This window comes from Ovis aries, chromosome 12 (genome assembly GCF_016772045.2).
Source record: "Ovis aries strain OAR_USU_Benz2616 breed Rambouillet chromosome 12, ARS-UI_Ramb_v3.0, whole genome shotgun sequence".
NCBI classification, from domain to species: Eukaryota; Metazoa; Chordata; class Mammalia; order Artiodactyla; family Bovidae; genus Ovis; species Ovis aries.
Window position 1 is genome coordinate 53,298,248 of NC_056065.1, and position 20,341 is coordinate 53,318,588.

Here is a 20,341-nt window from a genome sequence, read left to right on the forward strand (position 1 = left end):
AAAGAGTCGGACTTGACTGAGTGACTAAACAATGATACCTGCATGCTGGGCCCCATTCTCGGCACTGGAAACAGAAAAGTGAACCAGGTGAGGTCTCCATTCTCATGGATTTGGATGCTGATGGGGTGGGAGAGGAGGAGGGGCTCTCAACAGGCAGACAAGGAGAATCTCAAGCTGGTGTTCCTGCACCCGCTTCAGATCTCTGCTTAAAGGGCATTTTCTCAGGAGGCTTCTTGACCATCCACTGAAATCATAACATACCAATTAGTGAATTAGTATATTCACTGACTATCCCTCTAGAACATAAGCTCAGTAAAGGCTGTTTCATCTTGATGTCCCCATCATCTGATACTGGCACAGAGTAGACACTCAGTATTTGTCCAATGACTGAGTGATCTCCAGGTAAGTGAAAAGCTGGTCTCACTAACCCTGAGGCCCAGACTGCAGCACCACACACTTAAGAAACAGGCTGATCAATGTGGCTGGACAGTGAGAGACAAGACCGGGGAGGGGTAGAGGGCCAGACTGGTGGAATTCTGTACACAGGGGTTTTGATTTGAACTTAATTTTACAGCCAGAAGATTCTCTGATTGTGGGAGGGACCTAACTCCAGCCCCAGGAGCCACTCTAGTGCCACAGAATAGATGTAGGTGTTGGAAGATGCCAGCGTCAGACTGAAGCTGAGCATCACTTAGACTGTTGTCCAGGCAGAAGTGGGCAGTGCTTACACCAGGGCAGAGCAGCAGGAAGGGAAAGAACTGGACAGGTAATAACTGGAAAGCATCTAAAGTCACTATTCCAACAATCAGAAATAAGCATGAAACCTCAGAGGCGAGACTTTTACTGTCTGTTGCCATTCTGTGGATAACAACGTTTAGAATATGAATGGATGAACTGAGTAAAGCAGGATGTTCCCATATGGTGCTGAGTCCTTTACTAGATTTTACCTCATGCTTTTTTGGGGGAGTGATAAGCACTCAATTCTAAAGGAAATCAACCCTAAGTATTCATCAGGACTAATGCTGAAGCTGAAACTCCAATACTTTGGCCACGACGCAAGGAGCTGACTCATTGAAAAAGACCCTGATGCTGGGAAAAGATTGAAGGCAGGGTGAGAAGGGGATGACAGAGGATAAGATGGTTGGATAGTATCACTGACTCAATGGATGTGAATTTGAGCAAACTCTGGGAGATGGGGAAGGACAAGGAAATGTAGCATGCTGCAGTCCATGGGGTCGCAAAGAGTCGGGCATGACTTAGCAACTGAACAACAATAACCAATTAACAATGTTGTGATAGTTTTGGGTGAACACCAGAGCAATGCAGCTATATATAAACGTGTCTTCACTCTCCTCCAAACTTCCTTCCTATCCAGGCTGCCACATAACTTTGAGCAAATTTCCTTATGCTACACAGTAGGTCCTTGTGATTATCCATTTTAAATAGAGCAGTGTGTACCTGTCCATCCCAAATTCCCTAATTATCCCTTCCTGCCATCTTTCCCTCCAGCAACCACAAGTTCATTCTCTAAGTCTGGGATTCCACTGTGTCTTATGAGGACAGCCTCCTAAGTCTCCTTTGTAAGTTTTGGCAAAGAGCCTCTGTCCACTTTCCATCTCCACGTGAGGGAGAAGTTCTCTGTGGTCCTTTTTCTATTGACCTGAAGCTTCAGAATTGAACGGCTGGAGATTAAAGTGGGAAAGTTGATTTTAAAAGAAGTCAAGCTGAGTTACCCTCAGGCTTTCAAAGAAAACTGGTAGATTAAGACATCTTTCATGCTGTCTGGATTTTCTAGCATCTTGAGCTGCTCCAGCATCTAAATGCAATCCTTTGAAGATGGATGACTGCATGGCCTTGGAATGACTTTAGTGGCCATCGAGAAGTAGAATGCTCCTTTTCTTTTCTTGCAATATCCTAGGAAGTTCTGGATTTTCCCTGTAGGAAAAACTGTAAGATAACTTACAAACAAATAATTCCAGTGAAATTTGGGAGATGTAATGTTTTTAGAGGGAGGTCAAAACATGTATGTAGAAAACAAAACCAAAAAGGTCTGCTTCTGATCCTTTGCCCAGGCTTTTACATATTATTTTTCTATCATGTTTCAAAACTGTGCTCAGAAGCCTGAAAATAAACACACCCCAAACTGCAGGGAGGTGCCAATCTCCAATGTTTTCCAACTTTCTGTAGACCACCCACTGTGATCTCCAAGATAACTCAGATCTTTATACTATCTTTCATCTTCATTCAGAACATCCCAAATAGCTGTTTGATAGCGCTCCCTTAAGTTACCCTGAATCGGGTTTCTGCAACCGGAATAAAAGGTGTTTGGACTTTGCTTTTATTTATCACATCTTTTGAGTGACCCCTCTGGTCTCACAGGCTGGCCCACATCCAGAACTTGTACAGCCTTTCTTGGGAATATTGAAAGCCATTTGCTAATCCAGAGCCCTACATCTGACTGTCAACTCCTGGCAGACCCAGGGTTGTGGTCAGTACAATCACTGATGTGGTCGATGGGTTTCCCACCCACCTCCACCCCTTCCAAGGATCCTGGTAAATTGCTTAGCAGATCAAAGTTTGGACCAAAGAAAATCCAGGCAACCCCGAGAGGGCTTAGCCCCACCACTCAGCATCCCACAGGGATGAAAGCACTCTTAATTTTCCTCCAGGCAGCACAGTACTACTCATAGCGCATACCATCCCATATTCCCCATGTCTGGCACCATAGGTAAGTATTTAGTAGGTGTTTGTTGAGTGACTGACTGAATGAGTACAATTCTAACCAAACAGGAGATTTCTTTTGAGTTATCCCTTATAACATTCCTGCCACTCTCCACTGTGCTTCACCCATGAGTTGTCAAACACCTTCTCCTGATGAAAGGACAGCAGGGCGGAAAACAGGATACTTCTCCTGTAAGGATGAACTCTGCTGCTCTGCTCTTTGATTTTTAATGGGCAGCAGCCCGCCTACTAACTGTGTCCGGTCCTGTCAGTCCCTCCAACACAGGGCTGAGACTGCTCAGTTGGCATCGGCAACGTGTTCCTCTCCCATAAAAATCAAGAGAAACACGTCAAGGCTGCAGAGATCAGACAAGTGTCACTAGTTCCTCTAGAGAAATCAGAAGAAATGCTACACAGTAATATTGGGAGCAGTGACCATCCCCTGACTTCAGAGAAGGGGCTGTTATGCTCAGTGGCCCAAGGATGCCTTTTGGTGGGGAGCAGTTTTCTCTGGGCTCTGGATGGGGTGGCCCCGGTGGGTCACCTCCCAAAGTTGAAGGCCGTGTTCTGAAAGTCTCTGCAGCTGCGCACAGCAATCGAGAAAGGGGAGGGGCTGGCGATGGCTGGGGACTCCTGTTTCATTTCAGAAGGAAGGACTCATGCCAAGTCATTGGCAGGCGGAAGGTGCAGACTCATAGGCCATAATATACGTCTCCAACCAGATCCACTCTTTCCCCTTCGACGGAGGGAAAGGAATTGAGACATACTGCGTCAACTTTACCAATCTTCCCAGTTAATTCCCATGGTCACCTATGAGGAAATTAGTTTAATTTTTGTTTAGTCACTCAGTTGTGTCTGACTCTTTGTAAACCACCAGGCTCCTCTGTCCATGGGGTTTCCCAGGCAAGAATACTGGAGTGGGTTGCCATTCCATTCACCTGCCTTGGCAGGTGGATCCTTTACCACTGAGCCACCAGGGAAGCCCCAGATATTTTAATAATGGTGACCAAACATTTGTGCCAAGCACTCTCTCTTGATCTTCACAAAAGCCTTGAAAACTAACATCATCCCTGTTTTGTAAATGAGGATGGTAGGGCTGAAAGTAAGCCACCCACCCCACGTAGTCAGCAAGGGGTGATGCAGGGGTTACACATCAGGATCTGTCAGACTCCAGAGAAATCCCTGGCTCTAACCACTGTGTAACACAGCCCTCATGTGTATTGGTCACTTTCCCACAGCTCCCACTCATTTTCCTCCCCAACTCAATTCCATCACTGCCCATCCAGACCCTACCTATGGTCCAGGTGAAACATCTCTTTTCTCAGAGACCACTCCCCCCACCCACAACACCCCCCACCAAGGTGTCAGGAGGAAGTACCCTCCTCTAAACTGGGGTTGCTGTTGTTCAGTCACTAAAAGTCATGTCTAACTCTTTGCAAGCTTAATTCATGTAAACTCAACTCATGAGCTCCCTGTGTTATACAGCAACTTCCCACTAGCTATTTTTATTTTCTCCACAGACTGCAGCACGCCAGGCTCCTTTGTCCTTCACCGTCTCCTGGAGTTTGCTCAAACACGTCCATTGAGTTGGTGATGCTATTCAACCATCTCATCCTCTGCTGCCCTCTTCTCCTTTTGTTTTCAATCTTTCTTAGCACCAGGGTCTTGATAACTCTGCATTCAAGACTTTCTACCTGCTAGCAGTCTGTGATAGCTGAATGAATGAATGAGTATTTACACTTTTTTAGGACTGAGGAGAATGAATCCACTTACCCACTCACTCTAACTGCAAACAGGGCTCAGGACCCCTCTTCAAATGTTAAAACTTGAGGTTGTTGGTTACAACCTCAATCAAGATTACTCAACCTGAGGGAAGATCTCTCTCTTGGCCAAAAGCAGAATGTTCTCAGTAAAAGAGGAAATGAGTCCATAGTGCTGTAGACTGGAATCAACACCGTTGTATAACTTTTCTGGGACCTGGCCAGGAGGCCACCTCTTAGGGAGAATCGCTTAGTTATTAATACTTGAATAATCAAATGACTAAGGCCGGCTTTAGAAGTGCTGGCCTGGAACACAGCATCTCAACTGTGTTGGGAAACCCTCACCATCTGCTCGGAAACCGAGCTTCTGATTCATGCAGGGCTGTCAGCTGAGCGGGCCCTGATTTCGCAAGAGTGAAAAGAGAAGCCCCTTTGGCTCTGACCTCACCATCCACCCATACAGCTTGCAGACAGCTCAGCTGTGAGCCCAGGAGGATGAGGCCCTCCAGGAATGTACAGGATGTGGCTGTGTTTCCACTGACTGCCCTTGGCCTTGGTCTGAAGCCTGGTTTGGGAGTTTGAAGTGTGCTTTGGTAAAATTTTTTAAAAATAATACTCTTAGTTAGAGGGGATCTCATCTGACCCTCTTTGCCATCTTTTTCCCCTTGTTCAGATGAATGGGGAATTCAGGCAGCAAAGTGAGGCTTATTATTTCTGTGCCATTTTAGCTGAGTTTCTCTCCAGGAACCCATCAGACTAGATGTCTTACCAGTACCTCAAACTCACTGTGTCTATAAGACTCTGCATAACTTACTGTTCTTTCTCATCAAATTGGTTCCTTATCTCTCATCCCTCCAATCTGATTTCTATCACCTGCCTTCTTGTCATTCCTGCCAAAAGGCTGGGTTTCTTCCCTTTTCCTCCTGCCAAACGTTTTTACCAACCATATGTTCTTTTAAGTGCAGAATAAGATGGGTCCTCCTCTCTTCTCTAAGGAGTGAGAGATATATATCAGACAATTAAAGTACAGTGATAAGAACAGCCAGAGTGATTTGAAAAAGAATAAAGAGGAGGACTAACACTTCTCAATTTCAAAACTTACTACAAAGAGTAAGTACTATTACTGTAGTATGTAGTACTCCTGTACTACTACAGAGTCAGCACCATGTGGTACTGGCATAAAGACAGATGTATAAGCCAACAGAATCACATTGAGAGTCCAGAAATAAACCCACATATTTCTGGGAAAGTGATTTTTTAAATTTATTTTTAACTGAAGGACGATTGATTTACAATGTTGTGTTGGCTTCAGCCATAGGACAATGTGAATCAGTCGTAAGCATAGATATGTCCCGACCTTCTTGATCTTCCCTCCCACCAATCCCCCATCCCAACCCTCTGGGTTGTCGAAGAGCATTGGGTTAAGCCCCCCATGTTATACAGCTACTTCCCACTAGCTATCTATTTTACATACGGCAATTACATGTTTCACTGCTACTCTCTCAATTTGTCCCATCCTCTTTCTCCCAGTGTGTTTACAAGTCTATTTCCTATGTCTGCGTCTCCATGCCTGCCCTGCAAATAGGTTCATCAGTACCATTTTTCTAGATTTCATACATATGCATTAATACATGATATTTGTTTTTCTCTGACTTATTTCACCCTGAATAATACGATCTAGGTTTATCCACCTCACTAGAACTGACTCAAATTCATTCCTTTTTTGGCTGAGTAATATTGCATCATATATATATATATATATATATATATATATATACACACACACACTGCTGCTGCTGCTAAGTCGCTTCAGTCGTGTCCGACTCTGTGCGACCCCATAGACGGCAGCCCATCAGGCTCCCCCATCCCTGGGATTCTCCAGGCAAGAACACTGGAGTGGGTTGCCATTTCCTTCTCCAATGCATGCAAGTGAAAAGTGAAAGTGAAGTCTCTCACTACAACTTCTTTATCCATTCATCTGTCGATGGACATCTAGGTTGCTTCCATGTCCTGGCTATTGTAGATAGTTCTGCAATGAACATCGGGGTACATGTGTTATGGGCAAACATTCTGACAAAGGTATCAAGTTAATTCAGTGAAAAGAATCATCTTTTCAACCAAATGGTATTGGGACAACTGGCCTTCTTCATGCAAAAGAATGGAGTTGGACCTGTATTTCACACCACAATTAATTCATTAAAATTAATTTCAAATGAATCATACACCTCAATGTAAGAGCTACAACTATACAATTGTTGGAAGGATATATAAGATTAAATCTTTGTGACCTTGGATTAGGAAATGGCTTCCTAGATAAAACACCAAAAGTAGAGGCAACAAAATAAAAAATAGATAAATTGGACTTCATCAGTTTTTAAAATTTGTGCTTTAGTGAATGCTATCAAGAGACTGAAAAGCCAACTCACAAAGTGGGAGAAATGCTCACAATTCTTATGTCCGATAAAGGTTTAGTACCCAAAATATTAATACATACAGAATTAAATAATAAAAAATGACTATTCATTTTAAAACTAGAAAACAAGATTAGATACTTCTTCAAAGATATATAAATGGTCTTTAAGCACATGAAAAGCTGTACAATGTCACTGGACATTAGGGCCATGCAAATCAAAATTATAATTAGATACCACTTCATACCCATTAGGATATCTACAATTTTTAAAAAACAAACAAACCACTCAACCAAATGGGAAATAACAAGATTTGGCAAGGATGTAGAGAAATTGGAACTTTCTGTACTGTTGGTAGGAGTGTAAAATGGAACCAGTTTGGAAAACAGTTTGGCAGTTCCTCAAAAAGATAATTGGTAACTGAAGAATTGATGCCTTAGAATTGTGGTGCTGAAGACTCTTGGGAGTCCCTTGGCCAGAAAGGAGAGCAAACCAGTCAATCCTAAAGGAAATCAGGCCTGAATATTCATTGGAAGGACTGAAACTGAAGCTGAAGCTCCAATATTTTGGCCACTTGATGTGAAGAGCCAACTCATTAGAAAAGATGATGCTGGGAAAGATTGAAGGCAGAAGAGGACAACAGAGGATGAGATGGCTGGATGGCATCACTGACTCAATGGACACGAGTTTGAGCAAGCTCCAGGAGACGGTGAAGGACAGAGGAGCCTGGGGTGCTGCAGTCCATGGGGTTGCAAAGAGTCGGACGTGACTGAGTGACTGAACAACAACAAAACGTTAAACAAAGAGCTACTCTGTGTGTGCGTGCGTGCGTGTGTGTGTGTGTGTGTGTGTGTGTGTGTACATAGTCACTCAGTCATGTCTGGTTCTTTGCAACCATTTGCACTATAGCCTGTCAGGCTCCTCTGTCCATGGGATTTTCCAGGCAAGAATACTGGATTGGGTTGCCATTTCCTCCTCCAGGGGATCTTCCAGATCCAGGGATCGAACCCATGTTTCCCAAACTGCAGGACTCTTTTACCACTGAGCCACCTGGAAAGCCCAGAGCTACCATGTAAAAGTGAAAGTTGCTCAGTCATGTCCTACTCTTTGTGTCCCCATGGACTGTAGCCAGTCAGGCTCATCTGTCCATGGAATTCTCCAGCCAGGAATACCGGAGTGGGTAGCCTATCTGTTCTCCAGGGAATCTTTCTGACCCAGGAATCAAACTGGGGTCTCTGGCATTGCAGGTGGATTCTGTACTAGTTGAGCTATCAGCCATCTGAACTACCAGGGAAGTCCCTGAGCTACCATATGACCCAGCAATTCTATTCCTAGGTGTATCCTTGCGAGAAATGAAAACATATGTCCATACAAAGACTTGTACATGAATGTTTATAGCAGCATTATTCATAATAACCCCAAAGTGGAAACAACCCAAATGTCCATCCATGGATGAACGGATAAGCAAAATGCAGTATTAGCCACACCATGGAGTATTATTCAGCTATAAAAAGGAATGAAATTCAGACTCATGCTACAAATGCATAATCCTTGAAACACCATGCTAAGTAAAAGAAACCAGACACAAAGTACCACATACTATATGATGACATTTATATGAAATATCTAAAATAAGCAAATTCATAAAGACAGAGAGATTAGTGGTTGCTGGGGGAAATGGGGGGACATGGGAACAACTGCTAATGGTTTGGGGTTTTGGAGGAAGGGGTGAAAAAATATTTTAAAACTGACAGTGGTGATGGCTGTACAACTCTGAATATACTAAAACCCATTGGACTGTCTATTCTAAAGGGGTTAATTTTATAACATGAGAATTACATATCAATAAAAATTTCAATATAGAGATGAATGTTATAAGATGTGAATAAGAAATCAGGAAATGAGGAAAGAATAGTAAGAAACCTGGAGGATGCTTGGTGGCAGAGAATAAGAATCCGCTTACCAGTGCGGGAGACATGGGTTTGATCCCTGGTCTAGGAAGATCCCACATGTTGCCCGCAATGAGAAGCCCGTGCACTGCAACTGAGTCGCCCTTGCTAGACACAATTAGAGGAAGCCTGCGCGCAGCAAAGCCAAAAAAAAAAAAAAAAAAAAAAGAAACCTGGGGAAATACTGTGCTCTAAGTCTTGCTGGCTCTTATTCCCCCAAATCTGCTCTCATTCTCCCGTGTGTTGTCATTACACTTAGTCTCTTTACCTCCTGATTCTGCCTTTCCCCCCAGACTAGTCCCCCCCATAAACTAGATTCAATCCCATGTGGTGCCCTTATCATTACATGTCCCCCGACAGCCTCTATTCATGGCCCACTCTGCTCCCATTTGACTATTACCTACAGAAAAAGGTTTAGCTTACACTCACCTTGGATTCAGCCTTCTCTCAACAGATTTCCTGCAGTCCCCCAACTCGACAGCCTTGAGTCCAGCCAGCCTCCATGGCTTTTCCCAGCCCTGGATGCCCATACCTTTTCCCACACAAACTCCAGATTGTTCTAATTTCTGTGCATTTGCTTGAGCATTCCTTCCTGCCTAGAATGCCCTTCCCTACCACCCTGTCCAACCAACCCCACCATTTTTTACAGCCAAGATCAAGTCCCATCCTCCTCCGAAGGGTTTTTCCAGTTCCCAAGGCCCACAAGAATCTCATCTCCAAACCTGCATCTGGTAATGCTGTGTGTCACACAGGACATGCCATTTTACACCACCTTTTCTGTTCTTATTCATATACGTCACACACATCTGCCTTGCCTCTCTGTGTGAACTGCAATCCCATGTATGACTCCTTTCTAACTCTTATTAAGATATGTGCTCTATAAACACTTACGGGGACAGGGATTATGTCCTTTAACTAGGTACCCCAATATCAGTCTAGTTATTCAATCTGAATCACGTATCTAACAAATAACTGATGTTATTGCTGTAAAAGTTGCTTGAAGAAATCAACTGGCTGGCAACTCTGAGAGTCCTTGGCAGCTTAAATCTAAGAATAGCTGGCTGTTGTGCTGAATGTTTAGCAATGTGGGTTCTGGGGTTGGACCGCCTGGAATCAAGTCTCACCACTGTTATTTACTAGCTCTGTGTCTGTGTGTAAGTTACTGAACCTCTCTGATCCTCTTTACCTATCTTTAAAATACAAATAATTCCGATCTTCAAGTTATGTTGGATGGATTAAATGAAGTAGGGCTTGCAAAGTGCTTGACACTAAGCATTCACTTCCTAGGTGAGGCAGGGATAAAGAATCTGCCTGCCAAGCATGAGACTCAAGAGAAGCGGGTTTGATCCCTGGGTCAGGAAGAACCCCTGGAGGAGGAAATGGCAACCCACACCAATATTCTTGTCTGGAAAATTCCATGAACAGAGAAGCCTGGCAGACTATAGTCCATGGAGTCCCAAAGAGTGGGACACAACTGAGCACAGGACACACACACACACACACAAAATGTTATTATATAGTTATATAATATATATATTATATATAACTATCCATATAGTTAGAACCCTGTATGGAACAGCTGAGTGGTTCAAGATTGAGAAAGAAGTGCGACAGGGCTATCTGCTGTCACCCTGTTTGTTTAACCTATACGCTGAACACATCATGAGAAATGCTGGGCTGGATGAGTTACAAGCTGGAATTAAGAGAGGAGAAACATCAACAACCTCAGATATGCAGATAATACCACTCTAATGGCACAAAGTGAGGAGGAACTAAAGAGCTTCTTGAAGAGGGTAAAGGAGAATGAAAGAGCAGGCTTAAGACTAAATATATTAAAAAACAAAACAAAACTAAGATCATGGCATCTGGCCCCATTATTGCATACGAAATAGAAGCGGGGAAAAGGTGGAAGTAGTGACAGATTTCCTCTTCTTGGGCTCCAAAATCACTGCAGACGGTGACTGTAGCCATGAAATCAGAAGATGGTTACTTTGGGGCAGGAAAGTGATGATCAACCTAGATGGTGTGTTGAAAAGCAGAGACGCTACTCTGCCAACAAAGATCTGTATAGTCAGGCTATAGTCTTCCCAGTGGTCACATAGGGTTGTGAGAACTGGTCAGTAAAGAAGGCAGAACACCAAAGAACTGATGTCTTTGAACTGTGTGTTGGAGAAGATTCCTGATAGTCTCTTGGACAGCAAGGACATCAAACCAGTCAATCTTAAGGGATATCAACCCTGAATACTCACTGGAAGGACTGATGCTGAAGCTGAAGCTCCAGTATTTTGGTCATCTGATACAAACAACTGACTCATTGGAAAAGTCCCTGATGCTGGGAAAGATCGAGGGCAGAAGGAGAAAAGGGTATCAGAGGATGAGATGGCTGGACAGTGTCACCAATGCAATGAATACGGACTTGGGCAAACTCCTGAGATGTTGAGGGACAGGGAGGCCTGGTATGCTACAGTCCATGGGGTCGCAAAGAGTCAGACACAACTGGGCAACTGAACAAAAATAACATCCAGTTACTGGGTTTCCCTGATGGCTCAGATGGTAAAGAATCTGCCTGCAATGCAGGGTTTGATCTCTGAGTTTGATCTCTGGGTTGGAAAGATTCCCCTGGAGAAGGGAATGGCTACCCATTCCAGTATTTTTGCCTGGGAAATCCCATGGACAGAGGAGCCTACTGGGCTCCAGTCCATGGGGTCACAAAGAGCCAGACATTACTGAGCAACTAACACTTTCACATTTCAATGCTAATATATAGTTAATGCGTGAACATCACACATCCAGAATCTAGTTCCTTTAGTTATACAGATTCAGAAATTTAATTTTATTATAGGGTGATCTAGAGCAGATGAAATCCTTTCTCCCTCAGTTCAGTTCAGTTGCTCAGTCGTGTCCGACTCTTTTCGACCCCATGAATCACAGCACGCCAGGCCTCCCTGTCCATCACCAACTCCCGGAATTTACTCAAACTCATGTCCATCAAGTCAGTGATGCCATCCAGCCATCTCATCCTCTGTCGTCCCCTTCTCCTCCTGCCCCCAATCCCTCCCAGCATCAGAGTCTTTTCCAATGAGTCAGTTCTTCGCATCAGGTGGCCAAAGTACTGGAGTTTCAGCTTCAGCGTCAATGCTTCCAATGAACACCCAGGACTAATCTCCCTAGTCACGCTCTTATGAGTCCAGGAATTCAAGCTTACCTAGATAGGGAAATAGTTCTTCAGTGGTCTCTACCCACATTTGTTACCCAAGGCATGCCCTTCTCAAGAGTGAAATACCTGAAATGCTGTCTGGGGCACACAGAACAAAGACTAAGGGCACGTGGGGGAAATACATTTCTAGGCTGTGACAGAACAGCCCGAGGGGCACTTGGACTGAGACCAGAAGCCCTTCAGCCACCAGACAGGATACCTTTACAGTAGCCATTAGCAAGGATACCGTTTACCTTGCCTACTCACAGCGAAGTTACTCAGTGAATATTTAACTAAAGGCATTCCTCAGGCAGGACAAGTTTCACATCATCTAGTCCTTACTCCTTTCCCCTCCCCATCTAGATTCTAGGCAGACAAACTCCTCCAGGCAGGATACCATTCATTGGATCACAATTTTGCTTAAGTAAGCCATGTTTCAACACCCAGATGAAGACAGTGTGATGAATTACGGAAATACTCTCATTAGTAATGTTGACGCATCTTCTAGAGGCCCTTCCCTATCTGCTACAAATGTAACAGTGACAATTATTTCCATTCCCCCAGGGCTCAATGACATTCTCTCTTTACTGTCTGGAACCCTGACCCTCTGGACAGAGGTCACCTTCCAGAAAGGTGATTATGCTATTGCTAAATTTGTTGTTTTTGTGTTTTGTGGGGTTCCCCGCCCCAATATAAAATTTAGTGTTGCCCTAACAATTTCAGTGTGCAGCTCCTCAGACAAGTAGGTATATGAGGTGGCCAGATCTACAAATTTCCCTCAGAGGATTAAACCCATCTCCTCCGAGCAGTTCCTGAGGCAAAGGCACTGGGCCAGGTGAAAAATTGGGAAAACCCATGCATCCCCACCCATTGGAGCTCCAGGGAATGCTTGCCCTGGACTGGCCGCCAGGAGTAGGTGGGCTGGTGGGCACTGGGGTGAGTCTCGAGGGAAGGAAAACAGTCACCTTGGTTTCCTGCCTTGGATGAAGGTGGCAGAATTCCAGTTGCTCCCTAACCTGGCTCCATCTCATAACCCTCAGATAAAATGCCCTATCACTTCCCTTTCCCCCAAGGCTTTAAGAAATCAGTAGGGAAAGGATTCAGAACTCCAATCAAAAGGTGCTTTTAGGGCTTTCCTGGCGGCACGGTGGTAATGAATCAGCTTGCTAACGCAGTTCGATCCCTGATCTGGGAAGGTCCCACATGCCGCAGAGCAACTAGGCCCGTGCGCCACAACTATGGAGCATGGGGGCTGCAGCTACTGAGCTCACGTGTTGCAACTGCTGAAGCCTGCTCACCGTACAGCCCGTGCTCCGCAACAAGAGAAGCCACTGCAGTGAGAAGCCTGTGCACCGTAACTAGGGAGTGGCCCTCAGCTCAGCTCAACTAGAGAAAAGCCTAGTCCAGCAATTAGGGACCAGCAACGGACCCAGCGCAGCCAAAAAATCAATATTTAATTTTTTGAAAAGGTGTTTTATCTCTTTTGCTCACCCCTGTGGGAATCCCAAAATTTATCTCTGTAGCCCACCCGATGACCCCACTCATTTGATTCTCTCCCAACAAAACACTCTCACTGAGTATTTCTTTGGAATGCCCAAGGAGTGGGAGAGTCCTTGGAGAGCCTTACAGGAGTTGATTTAACTTCTTCAAGTCTCACAAGGGTATATGAGCCTCTCCTCTCTCAACATCCTCCCCCGTAATATTTCCACAAGCTGTAACCTGGCACGCCTGTTCTTGGACGCCAGAAATATGACAAATATTCAGATAAGCCAGTGGAATTTAAAGCACACGTTCATCATTTTGCTGGTAAGGACTGAAGTGCTGTGCTTTATGTTAGGTGTGCCTTCCTCAAAAGTGCTTAGAGTTTCGTATCCAGCATATCAGGAGGCGCTGAGTTTCTATTTGGGGAAAGCATCAACAAATCCTATTGTAATGCACTGCGACATCTTCATTCTAAAAGGAATATTACGGTAGGTATTACATGTAAAGAACTTTATATACCTTGAAATTTTTTTGTTTTCATGTTTAAGGAGTTTAAAGCAAGGTTAACCTTTAATTTCAAGTTCAACCTTTTTTCGCCCCCAATATGTAATGCAGGTTTAAAAAAAAAAGCATGAGGTTTGGAGTTAAGGCTGTTTTTGGAATCTGGCATATTTTGAAGATAATAATGTATAATTTAAGGATGCATGATGATTTAATGAGGGAACCGTGACATTCCTGGCATGTGGTGGGAGATAGGCATGGGAGAGAGGTGGTGTCCCTCCCGCTCGGTCACACCATCCACCTTCATGCCAAGGTTGGGGGTCCTTGTAATTCTCGGTATATACTTACTCCCTGGTTACTCATTTCAGAGGCCAGAGGAAGGGGGGGGGCAGGCCATCGCCTACCTCTGATCAGCCTGGGTTCCTCCCTCTTGCCATGTCCCAGTGTAGCCTTCTCACACGAGGATACTTTTTAGAAATGTGCTTTTCTATATTAAATGCTATCTTGGATCTCACATGTCAGTGTCATCAGAGCCTCCCTCGAGAAGGCTCTAACAGACCTGAGATACCTTAAGTGCAACAAAACTCTTAGCAACTCCAAGCCTCCGAAACTGGCAAGAGTTTTGGGGAAAGCACAGGGAAATTTGTTCATAGCATGATTAATCCTGGGTGGACTGGTCCGGGAAAAAGCACATGCGGGTTTTCAGGAAGCAGCAGCCTGCAGAATTTCACGAAATAAACGATCTCATGGAGTGGCCTGTGTACGTGTCTTAGATGAAAGTTCAGAGTGAAGGTGGGGCCTGACAGTGGAGGAATATGCCAGATGTGTGGACCACTGAGCTCCTTTAAATCCACTAACATCTCAAGAGACCCAGAGGACATCTCAACCCAGAGGACGAGATTGTACAACTGAACCAGATTATAACTTTAGAAGAGGGAAGCCCAGTAGGGAGTAGACTCCTAAGAGAAGGATAATAAAATTCATCACCATAATTACCCCTAGTTTAGCTCCCCGACAAGAGCCCACAGTGGCTCAGCTCAAAGAAGTTATTCATCCATATTCAAGTTGCCTCGCTCATTATCCTCAGACAAAACCCCTCCTGGGCCTCAACTCTTCACCAGCAGCCTAGTAACTCTGCATTGACACACAGCCCCGGGGGACAGGGCCAGGGTGCTTCAGTCTTTCCCAAACGAGTTGCTATTACTAGAAGTGGCTGGTTTTTCAGCCACAACTATTATTTTTAATTATTATTACTTCTTTTTAGGAGTACCTTTGATATTCAGAATTGGCTTAAAGATAATTACAGCTAAACTCTCCCTGGGGCAAGAGGGTTGCAGGGGAGAGGGGGAGGCTGGGGGAGGGGAGAGGATGCCACCCAGTGGCCCTCTTTCCTGAGCAGAGCTGGGACAAGGCTCAGTTTGGGGGGCCTCCCACATCTTGCCCTGCTGAGCACAAAATGGTATCATTTGCACAGTCTGGCCAAAAAGGAAATGTAACTGAAATGCAGAGCCATGTATGTGGCTCTGGAGAGAAGTTCCAAAGATAGGACTGCCATGAATAGCTCACCTCCCAGCAAAAAGAGGGCTTCCCACCCAGATGGCACAGGGGTAAAGAACCCGCCTGCCAATGCAAGAGATACAGGAGACTTGGGTTCAATCCCTGAGTCCGGAAGATCCCCTGAGGAGGAAATGGCAACCTGCTCCAGTATTCTTGCCTAGGAAATCCCACGGACAGAGGAGCCTGCTGGCTTACAGTCCATGGGCTGACAAAACAGTTGGACACAACTGCACACACACGCACAGCACAGAGAGCACCTCAATCTCCACGAAGCAGACAGCGCCGCAAAGGGAAACACACCCTGAACCACTCACTGGCCTGGAGCTGGGTATTATTGTCTTTGTGCAGAGGCCTCCTTCAAGCCCCTCCCTTCAAGCAGGATTCCTCTGGCTCCAGGCCTACCTCCATCCTCAATTCGGAAAATGTAAAAGAGTTTCATTTCCTCAATCTTCAACTCCAAAGATCCCTAGTTAGCTTACAATGACTTCAACTAATATTCAGTGAGCAACTACTAAGGGCCGGGTATTGTTTGACCCTGGAGATCAAGGTGAAGACACAGCTGTGTCCACAGGAGCTTATATTCTACAGTGGAAACAGATCAAAATAAAGACCCAAGAAAAAGAAAACACTGACCAATGTGACTGGAGGTTACCAACACAGCAGCAAGGGGCAAGAGGAAGAGAGGTAATAAGAGGGAAGAAGGAGAAGATAATGAGAGTGATGGGCAAGCAGTGTTCTCATTCTCAGATCTAGAGAAGTGAAGGTCTAAGGAGTCACCAACACGCGGTCATTGACACAGTTGGCCAAGTTCCACACGTGGCCCCAAAGGAAATTAAACTGGTGCACTCAGGACCCTCCAGTTCAGTCCTTAGCCCCACACACTATCCTCTCCACAGAGGATAACGAATCCCCACTGATCCGGCCCTGAGTGTGTCCAACGTGCTGTCTTACAGACTGGCAGCCCCCAGAGGGAGGCCGTCGCTGCACAGGGATATCCCACTCTCATCCCCGACCCTCACAATTCTATGGAGCCAGTACTTCTGAGGCCATGAGCATGTCTCCAATACACAGCCCTGGAGAAAATCCCAGCGCCGCCGGTGGACGGCGCCTGGCTGCTAGCCTTCTATCTGTCTCTCGGAGCCAGCAAGGGTTGGCAGGAGGTGGGTCGCCCTCAAGGGACCCTCTGCTCCCCACCTGCTACCTGTGGATTCGGGGTCTTTTCCTGGCACCCCGCTCAGCTCTTTGCCTGGGACCTGTCCCGGGCTAAGCCGCCGTCTCTCCTCCCGGGGCCTCCAGACTCTGGCGCGCACACTGCTCCCCCGGGCAACCTCACATTCCAGGGCCCGGCAACCCGCAAGTCCCGGCTCGCTCGTCCCCACCAGCTAGCTGCTCGGGGAGCTCCGCCCGCTGGCCTTACCTCCTTCTGCCAGGACCCAGAACGATGCGCTTCCCAAAATGAAGAACAGAACTGGCACCTTCCACATTTTTCTTAGCTGACTTGTTCTTTGCGGTGGGGAGCCGAGCAGCTAGTTTCTGGGCTGGGGAAAGATGAAAAAGCTCCGTAGCCAGGGGCCTTCCCTTGATGAAGCGCGAGAGTGGGGCCTGGAAAGCGGGGAGCAAAAGTCCCAGGACGGGAGGGGTCCCCAAGTTCCTTCGCTCGCAACAGCCGCAGAAGAAGCAAACTTTGCAGTTGGTAACTTTCGGGTCGGAGTCAGCATTTATCTCTCCGGAGGAGGGCGGGGAGAGTCCGCGCGCTAAGGTGGTCCCAGTCTCGGGTTCGCTAGGACCGCCCCCTGCCTGTGTTTGGCCAGCGCGAAAACGATGACCTCAGGCCAGGTTTAAAGTTACAAGGCCACAGCTGCGGGGGCTGCTAGGACCCGCACATGGGTCCCGGCAAAGTTGGCTTGTATTTGTTCCCCGACAAGAGGGAAAGGGGGCGCATGCAGTAATTGATTTGGGGGGGTAATTTTAAAACTGTATTTGTTATTCTCTCTCTCTCTCTTTTTAAAAGTAAGGCACAAGCTTGGGTTTTTCTTTATATAAGAAGTAAACTCTTTCTTGGGTGGCCAGTCATTTTAGCACCAAGCATGGGATTGATCTTGTAAATATTGAATTTGATGGCATTAGAAAAAAAAAATGCTGCCATCCTCCTGCCGGTGGGCCAGAGGCGGTTCCCGCTGGTAAACTGCGCCCTTGTCTAGGGGCTGGGAGCGGGAGGGCTCTGGCTGGCGTAGGGGGTCGGGGGTGCATCCCTAGAGAGCTGGGAGCTTGGCAGGCTCCTGGGATTCGGCAGTTGGGAAAATGCTGAGCGCGCGATCCAACCTCTCCCTACTTTGGTTTCAACGCTGCGGGGCGCGGGCCCACCCGCGCAGTCAGTCGATGGGGTGCCACAGCCCAAGGGTGTCAAAGGGACCCCCCCAGGTCACCAACCTGTGGGCACTTCCCGCTGGGGCTCATCCCTTCTAATCCCGGACCTTGGCCCTCTAATCCCCATTTTACTGGTTCTGATCTCAGGTACTGGATGTTAGCAACAAGAAGAGAATTTGTTTTATTTCCTTTCCAACTCTTGGAATTAAATATTTTTCTCTTAAGGGGAGACGTTGGAAAGGTGGTCCACTCCCAAATGCCGTAAGTTCCATTCAACAAAAAGAGCCAGAAGATAAATGCCCCAAAGCTCCATCCTGGAGTGAAAATTGGTTTTTTTCCGATCCTTAGGAGAAGGCCAACCCCTAGATTCCAAATTTACTTTGTCATAAGAATTAGACAGGGAGATTGTAATCACATCCTTAGGGAATTCCTAAGGCAGAAACCCCAAGAAAGTTTAGTAAACGGAGCCCCAGGCAGCCCTTCTCAAACACCCGTGACCCAGTCAATCTCTGTTAGAATGCTGTAAAGCTTCCTGGGGAAATTCTGAATTTCTAACAATCTCCCAGGTGAAGTCTTGTCCTGGGGCTCTCAGGTAGGTGCTGACACCTGAAATAAGGAGAGGAAGAGACCTAGGAGAGTGCAGGGGTTGGAAACATAGAGAGAAAACTGTAGGTAGGGTAATCTGAACTAACTTCCCCATCACGTTCACTCATTTATTTGTGTCATTGCATTCAGTTCAGTTCAGTCACTCAGTCGTGTCCGACCCCGTGACCCCATAGACTGCAGCACTCCAGGTTTCCCTGTCCATCACTGCCTCTCGGAGGTCGCTCAAACTTGTGGCCATCATGTCGGTGATGCCATCCAACCATCTCATCCAACCATCTCATCCTCTGTCCTCCCCTTCTGCCTTCACTCTTTCCCAGCATCAGGGTCTTTTCCAGTGAGTTGGCTCTTTGAATCAGGTGGCCAGAGTATTGGAGTTTCAGCTTCAGCATCAGTCCTCCCAATGAATATTCATATTCAGGACTGATTTCCTTTAGGATTGACTGATTTGATCTCCTTACAGCCAAGGGACTCAAGCGTCTTCTCCCACACCACAGTTCAAAAGCATCGATTCTTCAGCGCTCAGCTTTCTTTATAGCCCAACTCTCACATCCATACATGACTACTGGAAAAAACATAGCTTTGACTGGATAGACCTTTGTCAGCAAAGTAGTATCTCTGCTTTTTAATATGCTGTCTAGATTGGTCATAGCTTTTCTTCCAAGGAGCAAGCATCTTTTAATTTCATGGCTGCAATCAACATCTGCAGTGATTTTGGAGCCCCCCCCCAAATAAAATCTGTCACTGTTTCCATTGTTTCCCCATCTATTTGCCATGAAGTGATGGGACAATATGCCATGATCTTAGTTTTTTGAATGCTGAGTTTTAAGCCAGCTTTTTCACTCTCTTCTTTCACTTTCATCAAGAGGCTCTTTAGTTCTTTGCTTTCTGCCATAGTGTGGTGTCATCTGCATATCTGAGGTTATCAATAGTTCTCCCAGCAATCTTGATTCCAGCTTGTGCTTCATCCAGCCTGGCATTTCACATGATGTGCTCTGCATAGAACCTAAATAAACAGAGTGAAAATATACAGCCTTGATGTTCTTTTTGAACAAATTTTGAACCAGCCTGCCTGGATCTTTCTGGATTGGGGATCAAATCCATGTCTCCTGCATTGCCAGGCAGATTCTTTACCACTGAGCCACCAGGAAAACCCCAGATTCCTACATTCTTGTGAAAGAGCTTGAGCTCTTAGAGTAACTGGCGAGATAACAGGGACATTTAACCAGGAACTCTGGGACCTTAGGAATGATCTCTTTTAACCTCAAGATATCCTTTGCACTAAAAACACTGATAATACCCATTTTACATCCAAGGAAACAGATTTTCAAGTAGTATGGTTTCCCAAGGGGCTTCCAAAGCCAGTATGCATCAGATTTGCCTGGTTAAGATTAAGATGCTGGAAAAAAATTAAGACCCTGAGAGCTGGACCCCACTTTAAGAGTTTCTGACACACAGGTTGGGGTTGTACCTGAGAATTTGCCTTTCTAACAAGTTCTCAGGCCCCACTTGGAGATTCATTGATTTAGAGACCACACAGATTGTCCTGCTCTCCTGGAAGTATGGGTGGAGCCACAATCCCTCTGTTGCAGGACTTGAACCTGTTGGCTAGTGTGCTCTCTTGCTTAAGGATCTGGAAAGAGGTCTGTGAGTCACTTCTAAAAGTGGGATCCTCCCCTGCCCCCTCAGGTGGGGGCCAAGATGTAGAAGGAGCAGAGCCAGAGCCCCCAGCCTGGGACCCTCCTCCCTGAAGGATGCTGGAGAATGAGCGTTAGGGTCACTCCTGTGCCCTGT

The 20,341-nt window shown here is 45.9% G+C and overlaps 1 protein-coding gene across 2 annotated transcripts in view; it reads right to left on the reverse strand.

Moving 5' to 3' along the window:
* PDPN (podoplanin) overlaps positions 1–17,269 on the reverse strand; it is a 34,942-nt gene extending 17,673 nt beyond the window's left edge. For both annotated transcript variants that reach the window (XM_004013802.5, XM_060396607.1), the window contains exon 1: positions 16,995–17,269. In XM_004013802.5, the coding sequence (XP_004013851.1) occupies positions 16,995–17,061 (67 nt within the window). In that variant the 5' untranslated portion in view covers positions 17,062–17,269. The remainder of the gene's footprint in view (positions 1–16,994) is intronic.
* Between the last annotated feature and the right edge of the window lie 3,072 nt (positions 17,270–20,341).